General features: G+C 44.6%; 2 protein-coding genes across 5 annotated transcripts in view; one reads left to right on the top strand and one right to left on the bottom strand.

Annotated features, from left to right (window-relative positions):
- The first annotated feature begins 1896 nt into the window (after positions 1-1896).
- SRCAP (Snf2 related CREBBP activator protein) overlaps positions 1897-19824 on the top strand; it is a 33326-nt gene continuing 15398 nt past the window's right edge. For 2 of the 4 annotated variants that reach the window (XM_060780216.2, XM_060780214.2), the window contains exons 1-17: positions 9700-9830; positions 10088-10330; positions 10455-10640; positions 10987-11127; positions 12384-12600; positions 12751-13037; positions 13301-13388; positions 14077-14166; positions 14727-14879; positions 15261-15508; positions 15597-15774; positions 16052-16188; positions 18161-18330; positions 18415-18607; positions 18705-18841; positions 19105-19291; positions 19440-19609. In XM_060780216.2, coding sequence (XP_060636199.2) covers positions 9786-9830; positions 10088-10330; positions 10455-10640; positions 10987-11127; positions 12384-12600; positions 12751-13037; positions 13301-13388; positions 14077-14166; positions 14727-14879; positions 15261-15508; positions 15597-15774; positions 16052-16188; positions 18161-18330; positions 18415-18607; positions 18705-18841; positions 19105-19291; positions 19440-19609 — 2870 coding nt within the window. In that variant the 5' untranslated portion in view covers positions 9700-9785. Of the gene's footprint in view, positions 2191-2494; positions 2580-8882; positions 8957-9597; positions 9831-10087; positions 10331-10454; positions 10641-10986; positions 11128-12383; positions 12601-12750; positions 13038-13300; positions 13389-14076; positions 14167-14726; positions 14880-15260; positions 15509-15596; positions 15775-16051; positions 16189-18160; positions 18331-18414; positions 18608-18704; positions 18842-19104; positions 19292-19439; positions 19610-19824 lie in introns of those variants that run through there. The other 2 variants (XM_060780215.2, XM_060780217.2) reach the window with 2 other exon arrangements.
- Positions 4572-6070, bottom strand: LOC137097327 (uncharacterized). Its single transcript, XM_067469607.1, has 4 exons — positions 6037-6070; positions 5828-5952; positions 5614-5741; positions 4572-4937 (listed from the first exon to the last, which is right to left on the bottom strand). The coding sequence occupies exons 1-4, from the start codon at positions 6068-6070 to the stop codon at positions 4763-4765; spliced, it is 462 nt and encodes a 153-aa protein (XP_067325708.1). The 3' UTR covers positions 4572-4762.

Here is a 19824-nt window from a genome sequence, read left to right as displayed (position 1 = left end):
GGAAATCAGGAGATGCTTACTTCTTGGGAGGAGAGCAATGTCCAGTCTCGATAAAATCGTAAAGAGTAGAAACATCACACTGGCAACAAAGATCCGCCTAGTCAAAGCCATAGTATTCCCTGTAGTAACCTATGGATGTGAGAGCTGGACCTTAGGGAAGGCTGAGCGAAGGAAGATCGATGCTTTTGAGCTGTGGTGTTGGAGGAAAGTGCTGAGAGTGCCTTGGACTGCGAGAAGATCCAACCACTCCATCCTCCAGGAAATAAAGCCCAGCTGCTCACTGGAGGGAAGGATACTAGAGGCAAAGTTGAAGTACTTTGGCCACATCATGAGGAGACAGCAAAGCTTGGAGAAGACAATTATGCTGGGGAAGGTGGAAGGTAAAAGGAAGAGGGGCCGACCAAGGGCAAGATGGATGGATGGTATCCTTGGAGTGACAGGCTTGACCTTGAAGGAACTGGGGGTGGTGACGGCCAACAGGGAGCTCTGGCGTGGACTGGTCCATGAGGTCACGAAGAGTCGGAGACGACTGAACGAATGAACAACATATATGTGTGTGTGTATATATATATCTTGTAAGATATATATATATCTTGTAATATATATATATATATATGCTGTTCATTCATTCAGTCGTCTCCGACTCTTCTTTCACCTTGATTAGAAGGCTCCTCAGCTCCTCCTCGCTTTCAGCCATCAGAGTGGTGTCATCTGCATATCTGAGGTTGTTAATGTTTCTTCCAGCCATTTTCACCCCAGCTTTGTATTCATCCAGCCCTGCACATCCTCGCATGTGTTCTGCATACAAGTTAAGAAGGTTGGGTGAGAGTATGCAGCCTTGCCGTACGCCTTTCCCAATCTTGAACCAGTCTGTTGTTCCGTGGTCAGTTCTGACTGTTGCTACTTGGTCCTTGTACAGATTCCTCAGGAGAGAGACAAGGTGGCTTGGGATGCCCATCCCACCAAGAACTTGCCACAGTTTATTATGATCCAGACAGTCAAAGGCTTTAGAATAGTCAATGAAGCAGAAGTAGATGTAATTATATTATTATTATTATTATTTGCTTTATTTCTATACCGCATTTTTCAGCCCTTAACAGGCGACTCAATGTGGTTTACATAGTACAATTATCAAACAGTGTCAGTGCAATTAAAACATAACAACGAAACAAACAGGATCAACAGCATAACATCACGCCTCAGTTGAAATCTGATCCGTTCTCATAATCCTTGTGCCATTCCTATGTTCCATTTACCGTCTTCCTATGATTGGTTGCACTGCTTAACCAAACGCTTGTTCATAAAGCCAGGTCTTAACCATTCTCCGAAACGTCAGCAGCGAAGGTGCCTGTCTGATGTCTGCCGGTAGGGCATTCCATAGCCGAGGGGCCACCACTGAGAAGGCCCTGTATATTAATATATTATTTATATTAATATAAAATAAGTAATATTATTAATATTACTTATTTTATATTAATTTAATACAATACTACGTATTTTATATTTATTATATTACTTATTACTTATATATTAATATTAATAATATGAGTTTATTTAAGTTTTATTCATATTAATATTAATAAAGCTTACATAAAGCAGGGAATGAATGCCAGTCCTTACTTGTAAGATATCTTGTAAGATATATTCGGGGTAGGAAGGGCGGCATATAAATGCCATAAATAAATAAATCTAGTCCATGTACTTTCGAATAGTGGCGCCAGATTGCCCTTCTTTCCACCCAAGCCTCTCAGCGTGACCCTAGGCGAGCGGCGCCATCTTGCGTCGAAGACGGTTTTGTTTCCCCACCACTCTCGCGCTGCCGGAACTCTCGCGAGGCTTGCCCGTCCGCGGCGGGCGGGGGGAGCGGTGGGAGGAGGGAGGGAGGGAAGGAGGGGGCTGGCCCTGGCGCTTGGTGGTGGCGGCCGCCATTTTGCCGCGGCGGGTCGGGTCTGGCTCTGCGAGGCCCGGTGAAGGAGCGGCCGCCGAGCGCGAGGGGCCGGCGGCATTTCGGGCAGCACCGGCGGGACCCGCGGGGAAGGAGCGGCCGGGCGGGGGCGGCCTCAGGGCCACGGATGGCGGCGGATTCTCTGCGGCCGAGGCGGCGGCGGCGCTGGGGCTGAGGCGGCGGCAGGAGGAGGCGGGGCAGGAGGCGCCTCCCCTCCCTCCTCCCTCCTCCCCCCTCCCACCCAGGTAAGATGGCGGACGGGCCCGGGCCTGCTTCCCTCTCGCCGCGCGCGCTCGCTCTCTCTCTCCCTCCTTTCCATTCTCCTCCTTCCCAATTCGGAAAGGGACCGAGGGAGAGAGATGAGGAGAATGGGGCCCTCTTTCTCTCCGGACATTCACACCCCCGGCCTCTAGAGGGCGCGCGAGGGAGAGGGCCGCTGAGAGGGGAGGCGGGCCCTGCGAGGGGAGCCTTGAGCCAATGGGAGGGCGCACGCGCTTCCCCAGCCAATGGCGGCGCTCAGAGCCGGCCTATTATGACTTCACTCACCGCCGACGTCGCTCTGGCCTCCCCTCCCCCCCTCCTGCTCTGCGCCTTCGGCCGCGCGCGCCACGAAGCCGGCCAACCAACGGACTCCGTGCGTAGGGGGAGGGGCCAGCGGGGAAACTGAGGGGACGGGAGGGTGGGAAGGGAGGGAGGGGGGAGGGAGGGGGAAAAGGGGAAAGAAAGGCTCGAAGGGCTGGGCAAGGGGGTCGAAGGCGCACTCAAAGGATGAGGCTGTAAGGGGCAAAGCTGGGGGCAAAGGCTTGGCACGTCCAAAGACCACTGGGAGACCTGGAGCACTTAGGCTGAGGCCTTGTACGTGTGGGATCTCTAAAGTCAGGGGAGGCTCAGGGAGAATCGGTAGAGAAAGGTTTAGAAGATCTTTGGGTTAGTATAGAAAAGGGCTTCATCTAGATTGGTACAGAAAGGTTTAGAAGATCTTTAGATTGGTATAGAAAGGTTTAAAAGATCTTTGGATTAGTATAGAAAAGGGCTTCATCTAGATTGGTACAGAAAGGTTTAGAAGATCTTTAGATTGGTATAGAAAACTGTTGCATCTGGATTAGTATAGAAAAGGACTTCATCTAGATTGCTGTAGAAAGGTTTAAAAGATCTTTGGATTAGTATAGAAAAGGGCTTCATCCAAATCGGTATAGAAAGGTTTAAAAGATCTTTAGACTGGTATAGAAAAGGGTTGAATCTAGATTGGTATAGAAAGGTTTAAAAGATCTTTAGATTGGTATAGAAAAGGGCTTCATCTAGATTGGTATAGAAAGGTTTAAAAGATCTTTAGATTGGTATAGAAAAGGTGCTTCTTCTAGATCAGTTTTTATCCCACCTCTGTAGAAAATTTGGAATAAAATAGACGTCCAGAAGTGAATCTGGGTTGCAAAGGCAAATATCAAAGTCTTAGGGTGAGAAATAGAGGGGAAATTGGTACGAAAAAGAAGGATTGCGTCTAGTTCGGTTTTATCCAGCCCTGTGGAAAGTATTGAACGAAGGATTACGTCTAGTTCGGTTTTAGCCAGCCCTGTGGAAAGTTTTGAATGAAGCAGACGAATCAAAAGTAGGCCCTTTGAAGATCTGAGGTGCAAAGGTGTTGTCGAAGAGTTGACGTGTTGGAGGGATACCAAAAAGTTGAGGGCTGGTTTGCAGAAATAGAGTGAGAATTGGTACTGAAAAGTCGGGTTACATCCAGACTACCTTTTATCTCGTAGTGAAATAGAGAATTGGTACCAAAAAGTAGGGTTACAGCCAGTCCACTTTTATCCAGCAGTAAAACTGAGAGAGAATTGGTACTGCAATTGGTATCCAGCTGTGAAATAGAGAATTGGTATCAAAAGTAGGGTTACATCCAGTCCACTTTTATCCAGCAGTGTAGAATGTTTTGAATGAAACAAAATATCAGAAGTGAAAGGGCATCAGGGGTATTAGGATATAAAAACAACAGTGGGGTAAGAAGACTTCTAAGAGTGACGGGGATTTGGGGTAACATTTTAAGGGTGGAGAGGCTAGTCGGATTAAAATTATATAGCATCATCAAACGGTGTGGGACATTTCGAAAGAAACAGAAGGCCAGAAGGAAATGGGTGACAACATGGAGGGGCATGCTGAAGGTCAGTCTAGTAATGAGGAAGAAGAGGAGACGAGGAACCAAGAGAAGCCAACAGATGAAATGGGTAAGAAGGCATCAAGGTTACTTACTGGGACAGATGAGGAGTCGACAGGACCAGAACAGGACATGTCTGAAGATTTGGCAGAACCGAATCAGGAGGCAGTTGATGATTTGGGGGAAGACGAAGAGATTGAAAAAGAGGAGGCTTTAGATGTGATTGAAGAAGAAGCTGAAGAGATGGCAGAACTTGAGAAAACCGAGGAGCAAGAAAAAACTGGGCCATCAAGTGAACAAGATCACGATGAAACGATTGTAAGCCCAGATGAAAGGGAAGCTGAAGGCGACACTGGAGAGGAGATGGAAGAGGAACTTGCACTTGTAGAAGAAGTGCCAGCTGGAGAAGAAGATGAATTGATTCTTGAAGTAGATGGAAAGGAGTCTAGGGATTTGGCAGGAGTAGAGGATGGGGAGGAAGAGGAACATGCAGATTCTGAGGAAGGGGATCAAAATGAAGATGTTATGTTAATTGGAATCGAAAAAGAAATTCAGGAGATTATTGGTGAGGAGGATTTGGTAATGGAAGAGGCTAAAGAAGTGTCAGGATCAGAACGTAGGGATACAGAGGGAGAGAGCGGAGAGGATGTGTCTGAATCAGTAGAAAATCAGGAAGAGGTTGAGAAGTTGTCAGGACTGGAACAAAGGGAAAACCTGGAAAAGACTGAAGAGGAACAGGAAAGGGCACCTGCAGTTGACCAGGAAAAAGCTGAGGAGGCACCTGGTACAGATGAAAGGGAGCTGCCAGATGTAACTGTTGGAGGAGATGCTGCATCAGCAGAGGTTCAGAGGGAGCAGGAAGAGGTGGTGGAGTTCGTCCAGGTAGAAACACAGGTGTTGACTGAAGAGGGAGTTGAGGAATCAACCATAGATCAGAGACAGGATCAAGTGTTGGTTGAAGCGGGCGAAGAGACACTTGAAGTGGAGATTGGGAAAGAAGACCTGGCCTCTGGAATGGATCAGACCGAGATTATGTCAGAAGCAGATCAGAGCAAGACAGAGAGCAAGACTGCAGAAGAGGATATAGTATCTGCAGCAAGTCAGAGGGAGATTGAAGGCTTGACAAGGGTAAGCCAAGGAGAGATGGAGCAGTTAACGGGAAATGAGGGTATGTCACCAGCAGATCAGTTGGAAGCTGAGGCAGTCTTAGAAAAGAGAGCTGTAGATGAAGTTGAAGAGGCCGGGGTAAGTCAAGGAGAAGTGGAGGAAGAAATTAAAAAGAAAGATGTGGATGAGGTGGAGGTCATGGAGACACCTGGAACAGAAGAAAAGAAAGCAGAGGATGTGGATTTAGCTATGGAACAAGACAAGGCAGAAGAGACAGAGGATGATGCAGGAGTGACAGTTAGTCAGGGGGGAGTGGAAGACTTGTTAAGAGCCAGCCAAGAAAAGCCGGACCAGGTAACAATAGGAGAGGATATAATTCCAGAAGTGGGTGAGAAGGAAGATGGCACAGTACCAGAGGAGGATACTGTAATTCAGAGGGAGACTGAAGATTTGATAGGTGTAAGTCAGGGAGAGGTAGAGCAGGTAACTGGAAATGAGGATGTTACACCAGCAGTAGATCAGGTGGAAGCTGAGGCAGCCCTAGAAGATTCGAGGAAAGAGAAAGATGTAGACAGGGCTGAAGAGGTCAGTGTAAGTCAAGCTGAAATTGATGAGATTAAAAAAACGGTTGATGAGATAGAAGCTGTGGAGGTGCCTGGAACAGATGAGAAGAAAGCAGAGGATGTGGATTTAGCCATGGATAAGGGCAAGACTGAAGAGGATGTTGCCATAGTTGTTGAACGTGAAGTTACTGTAGAGGGAGATATGGTATTAGCAGTGGCTGAAGAGGATTCAGGGACAACTGATGTTGCAACTGAAAAAGTGGATACAGTACCTGCAGTGGCACCCACTGAAATACAGGATACCATGGAGCAAAAAATTATATTGCCAGAAAGTCTGGAAGAAGCAGGAGAAAAAGCAGAACTGCCAATGCAAGACGAGGTTCCCATAAAAGACCTGGAGGGAATACCTCTGCAAAGTGATGAGGAGGGGACTAAAGATATGGAATCAAGAGAGACTCATGATAAAGTTGAAGAGCTAGTAGCACCAGAAAAAAGAGACAGCAAATATCTGGAAGGATTTGATCAGGGGGAAGGCAAGCAGTTGGAATCTTTGGAGGAAACTGGAAAAGAGCAAGTTGCACTAGCCAAGGATTTGGGTGAGGCAGAGGTATATCAGGATCAGAGAGCAGAGCCAGGTGTAGCTGAGAAGGTATTGAGTAAACCTCAACTGGATGCTGTGGAAAGAAAAATACCTTCTCAGGAAGAGGTGTTGGCTCGAAGGTCCACATTTCCTGAGGATTTAATAAGACCAACTCAGGAGATAACAGGAGTAGTGCCTGGGGACATTACATCCAGATGGGATCAGACAGCAGAGCCAAGTGTAGCTGAGAAGGTATTGAGTAAGCCTCAGTTTGATGCTGTGGAAATAAAGGTACCTTCTCAGGAAAAAGTGTTGGCTCGGAGGTCCAAGTTTGGTGAGGATTTAATAAGACCAACTCAGGAGATAGCAGGAGTAGTGTCTGGGGAGCTTACATCCAGATGGGATTCTAAAAAGGCTAAGCTTAGTCAGGAAGAGGCTGCATTACCTGCCAAAGTAGGCTGGAGGACACCTGACTTGTCAAGGCAAACACTCTCTGTGACAGAAAAATCGGGTCGACCAGTTTCCTCAACAGTGTCAATGCGTTCATCACAGCCCACACCTGGAGGAAGTAAAGAACAGCGGCGTATGAGAAAGGGGAAAATAATTACAGGATTGGCAGGACTGCGCCAGGGGCCAATTGTGTCAGTACATCATGGGGCAATGAAGCCAACTGGAGGGCGAGGGGGAGTGCTGGACCACCTGGCTCCAGGGTTGATTATTACCAGTTTAACTGCACAGGCTGAGAAAAGGGGGCTTATAAAAGAGGATCACAAGCAGCTAGAAAGGGGAACATCAGCACAGAGGAGGCCATCAGCACAGAGGGAGATCCAGTCACCTGATCCAGAACGGTACTGGACAAGAGGCAAAACGGGTGAAAGAGTGGTACTTATGGGCTACAGAATTGGACGAGAAGGGATGTCCTGTTTCTCAAAGACAGATAACAGGGCAGTAATGTTTCAGGAAGAGTCTGATTTAGAGGCAGCGGCATTACATCAAGGGCCTGGGTTAGAAAAGGCAGGGAAGCTGTCCAGTCATGAGCAGCTAGAACAAGTCAAGGAAGAACAAGATGTTAAGGAGCAGGAGGTTCGGGAAATTAATGTAACTGATGAAATAGGGCAAGGTCTAGAAGGGATAGACTTGACATGGCTTGGGAGACCATTGTCCGGGGGTTATGCCGCATCAAGACCAACTTCTGGATGGACTGCTGGTCTAGGGTCAGGACATGGGCTCACTTTAAGATCGTTGCGTGCAGAAATAAAGGAACGAATTGATATGATGGTTGCAGGTCAGGGTGCATCAAAGTCAGCAGGCCAGGGTGTATCAAAGTCAGCAGGCCAAAGTCCTGAACCACCAAAAGTTGGAGTGGGAAGAAGGATGATTGGGCTTGCAGGCAAGCCAGAGAATGTACATTGGCTGAAGAAGGTTCTGGGATCAGATGGGACCGTGGATCCCCTCTCTGTAGCAGGCCGTAGCTCAGACATAAAACCCCAGAGCCCTACCTTGACATCAGAACGACGGAGTCCTGGCCTGTTGACTGGGAGGCAGCAATTAAAAGATTGGCGGGATGGTGTGATGGGAATTGCAATTAAACGGTATAATGCAATGAGGCGAGCTATGTGGGGCGAAGGCCCAGTTGGCTTGCATGTCAGAGGAGTAAAGATAGAGAGTATAGACAGTCTTCCTGGTAGTAGCATCAAGACTGGTTCCATTCTGGAACAAGTTGAACGGAAGGTGCGGAGGCTAGAGCAGCATGTGACTGCTGAGAATGTGCCAGCATTGGAGGTAGAGGGGGTTAGCAGGATCCAGAGAGAGCCATAGAATTTCACAATAGCCCAATATAGTGTTGATGTTAAAGGCGAGGGGTCATAGAATAATGGGTTATTTAAAAGTTAACTGAAAACTACAAAAAGTTAGCAGAGATCGATCAAAAAGGGAAGTAATTTAAGTTGTAAACTCCCAGCTTGCTAGATTAAGTAGACTTACAAAGACCTGTGACAAGAAAATAGAGCAGGAAAAACTCTAGAATAATGATCCAAGAGTGGCAGGCAGAATATTGACACTTCTAGAGCAAAGGTGAGTGTAGAGGAAAATAAAACACAAAGTGAATCAAGGTTGGGGGTGGATACTGAAAAATACAAATTTCTGATTCCCAGGACTTGGTGGGAGGCACTTTTACAAACTATTTATGTTTCACTGCCAGTGTGCAGTGCCGACAAAGGCTAGATTAATCTTAACAAAGTGTGAGATTAATGAAAGATTTGTCTTCATGACTCTCAAGAGCACCCCAAACAGGTTCTTGCCTCTTTCATAGGCTTGGATTTGGTAGCTGGTGCTTACATTAAAACTCTCCATTGCAATCTGCAGTCAGGCTATTCCCTGTCTGTGTTGCAGTTGTGGGGAAACAGAGTTTGATCTGTGCTTCAGAGTCACGGGGTACCCTGGATTAAGAGAAAAAAGTGAATGATTCCCATCAATAAATGTAGCACAAGTACCCCATGAAAGAATTACTCCTGTCCTGACAATGGTATCTTTTTTCAGGAGTAGTCTTCCTCAGGAAAACGAAACCCTGGAAGTACAGTCTGAAAAGCAAGAGGACTTCTCAGTTCACACAGGTACCGGCAACACTGCCATTGGATGAAATACGTGAGCAATAGTTAGGATGCAATCAACAATGCATTGCATTAATAGTGAATACATTAATGGTTAAGGCTACTCACAGTTTTTAAAAGACTGTCATCTGAAAAAAACCCTCAAAACAGCCATTTAAACATTCTATATCCAAAAGCTGGTGGAACTAAACATGCACTAATTAGAGACTTATCTACAAGGAGCTAAAGATAAGATATTAAGGGAGGACATTCAATTTTATAAGGAGCTGCTGTTTCAAATTCCTTGATCTTTATTCTGAACAATGTATTTATTGGTAATAGCATCCAAATATGTAGGCAAATGGCATCCAAATATGTATTGTTTCAAATAGTAAAAAGTGCTCCTGGCCATCCCAACCATTTCTGTAGTTCAGAGAACTGTGAATTCAGAAGAACTTGCAAACACAATGTTTCAGTGGAAATATTATTGCTTCCAAGAATTCTTGTCAGACTTGTGGTGCTTTCTCAAAATTCAAAGGCTACTGAAATACAGTAAACAGAAAGCTTGTTAATTTTGGGTTGGTATGTTTTAATTTTTATTTATGGTGTCAGTGTATAAGGTCTGTTCAATCCAGATTTGTATTGCTCTTCCTTCATCTCTTCAGCTAATTCTGAAACAGGCAGTCCCGAGCGCAGGCTGGGCTGCCAAGGAACCCAGGAGCTGGACGGCTCGTCCCAGTGGCTGGCTGACCAGAATGAGGCCGGTTCCCAGCATGCACTTGAGCAGGACACCAGCGCTACAACCACAGCCGAAGCTTTTGGGACGAGAAGCAAAGAGCAAGAGAGAATTAAAATGCAGAGCAGTCCACCGCAACAGCACCACACGCTTCACACACAGGTAGAGTTGGATGGGAGAGGAGTCACAGTGCCAGTCCTCATGTCTTAGACTCTCAAACTGGAATACAACACCAGAATGCTAGTGGTTTGACAGAGGATTTGAAATGTTTTCCCAATGGTATGTGGGGTGCTATGTGAGAGGCAGCTTTGGAAGCAAAACAAGAGAAGCTTGTCTTTAATTTCCCACACTGGTGGTTCCCTTTCAAGGATCAAAGCTACGATTCCAACATCTTTTCTGTCTCTACCCCTTCTCCCCAGAATACATCAGACAGAATGACGGGCAGCAATCCAGTGTCACCAGCCTCCTCGGGCTCACCTGCCTCAAGCGGCAGCATCTCCCCACCACATCTCACTCACGATTCCTCTCTGGACAGTCACCTGAGTTTTGATGTTTCCAAGGCACAAACCAGAGCCCTCGTGTCGCCTGGGATGTACACCTCCCCTGACCCAGCAAGCATGTGGGACAAGACCCACGCGGAAATTGCTGAGCAGGCCAAGCATGTAAGTCACGCATGATTCTGAGTCATTCAAGGGGTATGTAAGCTATTGGGCTGTGTACTGGCTGATTACAAGTTGCAGTGTAAAGGTTGGAAATGTGGTATCTTACATGGACACTTTATTTCAGGAAGCGGAGATTGAGAATCGCATTGCAGAAATGAAAAAGGAGGGATTCTGGTCTCTAAAAAGGCTATCAAAGGTGCCGGAGCCAGTTCGGGCCAAAGTGCACTGGGATTATCTTTGTGAGGAGATGCAATGGCTGTCTGCTGATTTTGCCCAAGAGCGCCGCTGGAAAAGGGGTGTCGCGAGAAAGGTGAGATCCATCTCATATCTCAAATTGTTCTCTAGTCATCAACTAATATTTGATATTTATTCAGGTTTCAATTACGTATTTCATTGCTGACATCTATTACACAAAATGGGGCATTTTTTAATTGTTGTGTGATTTTTGCTATAATTGAAGGCATTTTTGTGGCATCCAAGGCCACCTTTTGCTATTCTGAATTGCAGTGAAATGTATATTTAATTTCCAGCCCTAAAGGCTATGGTAAGCTGCATAACCCTTTCTAAGCTCCAGGCATAGGAAGAGGAATTATACAGCCTCATGGACAGTGGTGGTGGATGACGGTCTCTGTCCCTTCTTACTTTGTTTGATGCAGGTTGTGCGCATGGTGATCAGGCATCATGAAGAGCAGAAGCAGAAAGAAGAACGAGCCAAACGGGAGGAACAGGCTAAGCTGCGCCGTATTGCTTCATCCATTGCTAAAGAAGTCAAACAGTTTTGGAGCAATGTTGAAAAGGTACCCAAGGCATCTATTTTATATCATGAAAGCTGTATTTAATTTTACCTCTTTAAATTGTGTAAGTGCCATCTTCCAACTGTATCACCCCATCAAACCAATAACATGAACAGACTTTTCACCAGAGTCCTCTAAGCATATACATTTGTTCATACTGTTTGATTGGTAAATATACTTGAAACGTAATGTCAGCTGTTAAACTTGAATTCTTACACAATAATGGATAAGTTTTGGCATCTTATACCCTGGGTATTCTCCGGCTGGCCAGAGAAGTCTGTACATGTTGAGTCCTATAGCAGTCAATTCTCCCTTGACCTGTCTGTATTCATTGTTTTAAGTAAACGGATTATTGAAAAAGTATTGCACCACATTTCTGGTTTTCATGAGAGAAGTGGCAACCAAGGTGTTGATGTAGAGCAGTGATTCTCAACCTTCCTAATGCTACAACCCCTTAATGCAGTTCCTCATGTTATGCTGACCCCCCCTCCCACACACACACCATAAAATTATTTTTGTTGCTACTTCATAACTGTAATTTTTCTACTGTTACGATAATTTTGCTACTGTTACGAAATGTCATGTAAAAATCTGATACTCAGGATGTGTTTTCATTCACTGGGCAAATTTGTGACAAATTTGACACAAATACCCGATACACCCAAATTTGAATACTGGTGAGGTTGGGGGGAAACCAAACTTGGCACATAGAAATCACATGACCAACAGAAAATACTGGAAGGATTTGGTGGGCAGTAACCTTGAGTTTTGGAGTTATAGTTCATCTGTATCCAGGGAGCGCTGTGGACCCAAACAATGATGGATCTGGACCAAAGTTGGCACAAATACTCAATATGCCCAAATATGAACACTGGTTGAGTTTGGTGAAAATAGAACTTGACATTTGGGAGTTGCAGTTGCTGGGATTTATAGTTCACCTGCAGTCAAAGAACATTCTGAACACCAACGATAGACTTGGGCCAAACTTCCCACACAGAACCCCCATGACCAACAGAAAAGCTTGTGTTTTCTGATGGTCTTTGGCAACCCCTCTGACACCCTCCTCACGACTGCTCCAGGGGTCCCAACCCCCAGGTTGAGAAATACTGATCTGGAGCCATTGCTATTGAAGTTTCAAAAACAGTGGGTCCTCAGTGAATTTAAAACCTCTCTGAAATTCAAATTCAAGTTCTACTGGCATTGGAGGTGTTATGGGCAGATGAATTTTGAGACATTTTTCCTTCGCTCTTTGCCCTCAGGTTGTGCAGTTCAAGCAGCAGTCACGCCTGGAGGAGAAACGGAAAAAAGCCCTGGACCTACAACTGGATTTCATAGTGGGCCAGACAGAGAAATACTCAGACCTACTCACCCAAAGCCTCAATGAGACTTTTCCAGTTTCCAGCAGAAGTGGTGGTTCACATGCTGGGTCCACTGCCTCTAGTCCGCCACCCCCTGCTCACCTCACTGCAGATGAAGGTCAGAAATTTAGATGCATAAATGCCATGTGAATTTCATTGCTTGTGCCCTGTCCTTGTCTGACAAAAGTGCAATTATCCATCATTTTGAGGGAAGATTTTTCTTCGCTTTTGGGAATTGTATCTCATCCCTCATTTTCTTCCTTGCCAGATGGGGATTTCCAACCCCATGAAGAATCGGATGATGAGGAGACAATTGAGGTAGAAGAACAACAGGAAGGGAATGATTTGGAGACTCAGCAAAGGGAGATAGAGCTGCTAAAGCAGGAGAGTGAGCTGCCCCTTGAAGAGCTACTGCAATCACTGCCTGCTCAGATTTTAGAGAACTCCTTCAGTGTGCCACCTTGTGCTTCGAGTTCTGAAAATGACGAAGAGGAGGAGGGAGACAGTGAAGAGGAAGATGAGCAATTGAAAAAACAGATCTCCAAGAACCTAAAGGTTTGCTGTTGGTTTATGCTCTTGGATTGAAAAACTTGCTGACCTTCTGTAATTTAACAAATCCACTTTCGGAGACCTTTGAAGTAGATATTTAGCAGCGGGTGCCCCTACGTGCTTCATCTTGACTTCGCTCCACAATTTGGTCTTCCCAATGAATCTCTGGTGCGCTTCTTTGTCAGATTTTATAAGCTTTCCCTTGTGGCTTATCTTCTCTGGTGGTTCTGTGATATTTCTCCTGACAACACTTTCTGCCCTGTGCTTAGGAGAAGCCAAAGCCTGTTCCACAGAGGAATAAAAAACCTTGGAAGCCTGATGAAGAAGATGAGGAGTTCACTGCCAATGAAGAGGAAGGTGAGTGTCATGTTTCTTAGGGATCTTGTTTCTTAGGGAGCTGACCGAATGTGAAAAAGAGATTAATGGACAGGTTTGACATTTATGTTAATTAAGGAATAGGTTAATTTTATGTGGATCTTCTCTGCTTTAGGAACAAGCACAATGTGCAACCAATTCCAGAATTGCAGGATGCGTTATATAGGTTTTTTTAACTGTTTACTGTTTTTTTATTTAAACATTTAAAATGTAATATAAATTTCTTGCCACATCTTTTATCACGAATAGTTTCCCAAAGTGTATTGTTTTCTCCACTATTTGGCTTATTTATGATACCACTTCATCCCAAAATCTCCATACTTTTGGGCATGTTAGCCACATGTGGCTTCAATTCTGTTTCTCTGCACCTTCCCCAACATAGTTTTAAAATATTGTTAAATGCTGCTAAATTTAGTAACAACAAAGCTTTAATATTTTTGGCAAAGGCTAGGGCAAGGATTCACATCTTATGTTTAATTTTTGTTTTGTGTATTTTAATATGTATTTTGTGGAAATATATTTAATATGTTTATTTTAAAGAATGTTTTAATATGAATGTGTTTTACCAATGTTGCAACCCACTTCAAGCCTTGAGGAGAGGCAGGCAAGAAATATAAATGATGATGATTCTGATGATTATTATTAACCTGGTGAATATTTTTTTTCCTAGCTGAAGATGAAGAGGAAACAATTGACGCTCAAGAAAAGTTGGAAGGTGATGTGGACCATACCGGAGAGCTGGATGACCTGGCCAAGGAAGGTTCGGAATCAGATGGTGGCTTAAAGGGGAAAGGGCAGATATGGATCAGAACTTCACTCCATGGGCAAGCTGGTTTTTACCGCTCAGCTATATGTTTAAATGTCTGCTAGGTCTGTGAACCAACCTATTTCTTTCTTAAAGGGAAGAGGATCAGGATAAGCACCTGTTCTGTTTCAGTACTCTGTCTGCTGAAGTTTCCCCCCAAAGTGTCTCCAGTAGCCCTGGACTCTGTAACATGTTTTAGTAGGTAAAGGTTGCTCATTGATTAGCTTGCTTGAGCCTGTCTATATTGCACCTTTAAAAACTTCCCCTAAATCATGGCAGCAGGGAGCAGTGTTACCATTGAATCTTAGAAAGAGTTTATGTGGAAGGTCAAGAGGGCTAAAAAAGCACAGCAAGCTAGTGCTATGAATTGCTCTTCTGTTGCAACCCATAGTTGTGTCATTTTTTATACCGAGTGCAGAACAAAACAACAGGGGCTACCTTAAGCGCAAACAGTGTCCGGTTAGGGCTCATCAGGGTCTGCAGGTATAGTGTGATGCTTTGTTTCCCTCTGATAGGTGAGCTGCCCATGGAAGAGTTGCTGCAGAAATATGCTGGTGCCTACGCCTCAGATTTTGAAATGGAAGAGTCAGACTCCTCATCTGAGGCCTCAGAGCCCACCACTTCTGAGTATGAGCAGGAGTCAGAAGATGGCAGCAGTAGCCATTCAGGTATAAGAAAAGCGAAACCACTGTATGGTATAATGTAGTAGAAACAATTGTGTAATTTTGAAATGTCATAATTTGAATGAATGGATCTGCTGTATTCAGGCATTCCTCCTCAGTCATAAGGATTGGGTTTTCTAGAAATCTGTGTCCCAAGATCAATTTATTCTGCTATATTTGTCTTGATGGAAGATACCGAGGGATACTTATCCTCAACTGTCACTGATTGAAATAAATTGGGAAGAACTTGCGTTATCTTCCAACACTAAACAAGGCAACTCAGCTGCCTTGTTTAGTGTTGTAGGAAATCACAATAATTGGATGAAGCAAGGATCTGCTCATGACTTTTTTGACCTGATTTTGCTTCCCCCCCCCCCCCCCCTCCAGATTCAACTGATGAGGTTGATAGTGAGCAGGAGGAAATTGAAGCTGATGATGCCATGGAGGAGGAGGAACCTTCCGTGAGCCAGGAAGAGGACTTTGGGGTGGAGTACCTTCTGAAGCAGGATGAAGAGCAAGGGGGTGAGGGTGACAACGATTCAGCCCCAGCTCCTGGGCCCAAGAAGGAGATCACAGACATTGCAGCAGCTGCAGAGAGCCTGCAGCCCAAAGGATACACCTTGGCAACTACGCAGGTGAATTGTGATGGAGTCTGTGGTGGCCAGCATATCTTCTTTGAAGTGAAATGAAGCAGACAGGTTATATTACTCTTCTCTCACATAGGTTAAAACACCAATTCCCTACCTTTTGCGTGGGACACTGCGAGAGTACCAACACATTGGTTTGGACTGGTTGGTTACCATGTATGAAAAGAAACTCAATGGTATTCTGGCTGATGAGATGGGGCTTGGCAAAACAATCCAGACCATTTCGCTGCTGGCACATTTGGCTTGTGAAAAGGGTGAGTCATATACTCTTGAGAGGCCCCTGGTTGTTGTGTGTGAGGACAGAAGTGAGGATGGGAATACTACTATCGCATGTTCATTCAGTTTGGCCAGATCACTTTGGGAGATAAATGGAGGCTTCTGTTTTGAGGGTGTCTGGAGAGCAAGCTTTGAAGAAGACAGCTGAATTCAGGGGATAGATTGTGTGTAATTGATGTGAGATGTATGAAGGTAGCCTTGATATTCAAAGGGCTCATAAAGTTCCCTGTGTTCTCTATATATCTACTGCTGCAGGCAGCTGGGGCCCTCACCTGATCATTGTTCCCACCAGTGTGATTCTGAACTGGGAGATGGAAATCAAGCGCTGGTGTCCCAGTTTTAAGATCCTTACGTACTATGGGGCGCAGAAGGAACGCAAGCTAAAGCGTCAGGTAAGGGTGTTTCAGCACTGGCAGTCAGACATGTAATTGGTCTCCCTCAGTGTACATGGTTTAATTTTTGTGAAGTGAAGGTCGTTTTTATGGTGAAATATTTCTCCCATTTGCTCCCTTGTGAAGTTGGCACGTTGTGAATGGATGCCAACTAGTTTTTAAAATTGTATTATTTTGATTGTATGCTTTATGTGTTTACTGGGGTTGTTGTTATAATTTTATGTGACTTGTTTTATACTTATGTACTGTTTTTACCTGTTGTATGTTATATATGCACCCTTTGTAGGCCACCCTGAGTTCCTTCGGGGAGATGGTGGCAAGATATAAATAAAGTTATTATTATTATTATTATTATTATTATTATTATTATTATTTTACTGACACAAAAGCACAGTATGTCATAGCAAACGAGATCTATATGCTGGATTTCGTATCACAAAATCACAAGTCAAACACTTCCCAAGTATCTAGGACTGTGTGATGTATTTTTGAATGATTCACGCAGATCCAATTAAGGTGGCCTTTTGTAGCTGACAGATCGTGATTTTGTCAATGTTTATTGTTTCCAAATGCCGGCTGAGATCTTTTGGCACGGCACCCAGTGTGCCAATGACCACTGGGACCACCTATTATTATTATTATTATTATTATTATTATTATTATTATTTGGTAGAAAGCAAACTTAAATTTTCCCAGGGCTCCCCCACCTTTGACCCTGGGAAGGTGACATTTATATACATGGGAAGGTTCCTTTGGGATTGGAGGAAAGGGGGAAAGTAAGTTCTGTGTGATCCTGGGTGACAAATATTTTTGATCCATTGTTAAGCAAATCTAAAATGTACCTTTATTTTGCAATTAAGAAACCAGACTGCATTACTATTATGTGGACCTTCAGGTGCAGTTTTAATGCATGTTTGGTGATTAGGGACATTATATTTTATAGCAATGGGGAGGGCAGAAGGTAATTTGGGATCTCCTATCAGATCTCTGTGTAAATTGTTGTAGGTTTTTCAGGCCATATGGCCATGTTCTAGAACAGTGGTTCTCAACCTGGGGTCCCCAGATGTTTTTGGCCTACAATTCCCAGAAATCCTAACAGCTGGTAAACTGGCTGGGATTTCTGGGAGTTGGAGGCCAAAAACATCTGGGGACCCCAGGTTGAGAAGCACTGTTCTAGAAGCATCCTCAAGTGGTTGTGAGGTCTTTGTGATTTGAAGTAGATTATTAAGGGTTTTGACCCTCAGTAATAACAAGGCGATCTTTACTTTTTGGGTTAGGCTGCTGATATGAAAAAAACTTGAGTTTCATAAAAGTGGGTTTCTTGTTTGAAAGTACTGTGAGCTTAGCTCAGTTACTGAAATCAAGTTCCAAAACTCAGGCACTTATAGGCACACATTTTATAAATTTTAATTTCATGTGTTTTGCACCTTCCTCTGGTGTTGATTGATCTTAGGAGTGTTGTGATGGTGGGAAATAAAATAGTCTGTCCATTCCCGTTAGAGAAGATGAGATTATCTTTGTGGATGGTTTTAAAATTGCCCAATTCTGTACATGCCTGGGTAGCAGAAAGGAAGAAATTTACAAGTATGATTCTACAAAAGTAAAAAAATCTAGAGAATTGGAATATAACTCAGGTTTGCCATGCAATAAATCTACAGGTTAGACCTAGAATCAAGTTGGAGTCAAAACCATTTTGCATGGGTTTGAAAATTGGTTCTGATCCTGTCTCTAAGCAACTGGATTATTAAGACTTTAGAAATGGAATACACAACAACCCTGCAGATGAAATACATGGGAGTAATGCTATTACAGGGTTTGATTTCGGACCAAAATGGATTCCATTCACAAATTATTTACAAAAGGGCTAATTGCCCTGATTTCTGTAGATATCTGCTTAATGCATACAAGTGCATGGCTGTTATGGAGTTTTATTTCTTGGCCATGTGATAACTTCTTCAATGTCTTTGTTTAGGGTTGGACCAAGCCAAATGCCTTCCATATCTGCATCACCTCCTACAAGCTTGTGCTGCAGGACCACCAGGCCTTTCGACGCAAGAATTGGAAGTACCTGATTTTGGATGAAGCTCAGAACATCAAGAACTTCAAATCACAACGCTGGCAGTCCTTGCTCAACTTCAACAGGTGGGGAGCATGGCTCTTTCTCTTGAGACAGAGGAGGGAGGTCTCCTATTTGGTTCTCATCCTCCTGCCAAATTTGTGTTCCAGCCAGAGGCGACTGTTGCTCACCGGAACCCCTCTCCAGAACAGCCTGATGGAGCTATGGTCCCTCATGCACTTCCTGATGCCGCATGTCTTCCAGTCGCATCGCGAGTTCAAGGAATGGTTTTCCAACCCCTTGACAGGCATGATTGAAGGTAGCCAGGAGTACAATGAGAACCTAGTCAAAAGGCTGCACAAGGTGAGCTGGATGGAAGTGAAAGACTTTGGCCAAATTGGGCTGCATGCGATAAGAAAAGATCTGGGGTTGACTCCCTCTTTGGTTGTCTTACTGACAGGTGCTGCGGCCTTTCCTCCTGCGGAGGGTGAAGGTGGATGTTGAGAAGCAAATGCCAAAGAAATACGAACACGTTATCAAATGCCGACTCTCCAAGCGTCAGCGTTACCTCTATGACGACTTCATGGCCCAGGCTGCGTACGTATAAGTGACCAGTGTGGGAGTGTGAGGAATATAATGGAAACCCGTGCCATTGAGCATTTTGTGAAGAAAATAGATATAACAAATGTGTTTGGCAGGATATCTGGAGCAGGGAAAGAGGCTCTAGAGATTACGCTCGGGGTTTACTCTCTATTCTTGGTTCTTTTGAGTTTCACAGCACTAGGCAACCAATCTTCATACCTTTCCTCTTTGATGCCATCAAAGGTCCTGGCTGAGTCTTTGGCTGTTTTCCTTTTCAGCACGAAGGAGACACTGGCAACAGGCCATTTCATGAGCGTCATCAATATCTTGATGCAGCTCCGTAAGGTCTGTAACCATCCCAACCTGTTTGACCCAAGGCCTATCCACTCACCATTTATCACCGAGGGCATCTGCTTCAACACAGCCTCCCTTGTCCTGCACGCTCTTGATAATGACCCGTTTAAGGCAGGTGGCTCTCTTTTCTGATTTGGTGGGAGAGGGAAGTCCTCCTCCCCTTGAATTCCCAGATGGGGAAGGCCATGGTGGCTCTGTAGGGTCATTTGACATTATAGTGGGATTGCTGCTTAAGGCATGTTGATCTTGTTTCTTACAGCATGTGGACATGGGCATCTTTGATCTTATCAACCTGGAAGGCCGTGTGTCCCGTTATGAAACTGACACGTTCCTCCCCAAGTGGAAGGTGACCAGGAAACTGATTGAGGAGATTGCGGAGTCCCCAGATCCTCCTCCTCGGCCCAAGCCAGTCAAGATGAAAGTGAACAGGTACCAGTTATTCTTCTCCTTCCCTCCTTCCTGAGGAGCTTTGGTTCTTACTGTGACCTCGTGTTTTTGGCAGTTGTAGAAAGGTAATAGCAAACATTTTTATACAATCTCAGATTTTTTTAGGTTTGGAGAATTGGTCTGAAATAAAAAGTCCAATGTTAGAAAGTGATTCTTCCAGTAGTATTTGTGTGTCCAGGTGCTGACTCAGCCAGTAT

Source organism: Anolis sagrei, chromosome 6 (assembly GCF_037176765.1).
Source record: "Anolis sagrei isolate rAnoSag1 chromosome 6, rAnoSag1.mat, whole genome shotgun sequence".
Classification (NCBI taxonomy): Eukaryota; Metazoa; Chordata; class Lepidosauria; order Squamata; family Dactyloidae; genus Anolis; species Anolis sagrei.
Note: the sequence above shows the minus strand (reverse complement) of the source record. Positions and strands in the feature narration are given on the sequence as shown.

What these genes read in the sequence shown, in the direction of transcription:
- LOC137097327 (XM_067469607.1), bottom strand. Translation starts at nt 6,070, where the DNA reads ATGGTATCCTGTATTTCAGTGGGTGCCACTGCAG. An exon ending in CAGCTTCTATCTCATCAACC is followed by an intron (nt 5,742 to 5,827) that starts GTTTTTTTAATC and finishes CGAATCTTCTAG; the next exon opens with GGCTGCCTCAGCTTCCACCT. An exon ending in AATTACAGTATCCTCCTCTG is followed by an intron (nt 4,938 to 5,613) that starts GTACTGTGCCAT and finishes CTCCCTCTGAAC; the next exon opens with CTCTGCTGATGCAGCATCTC.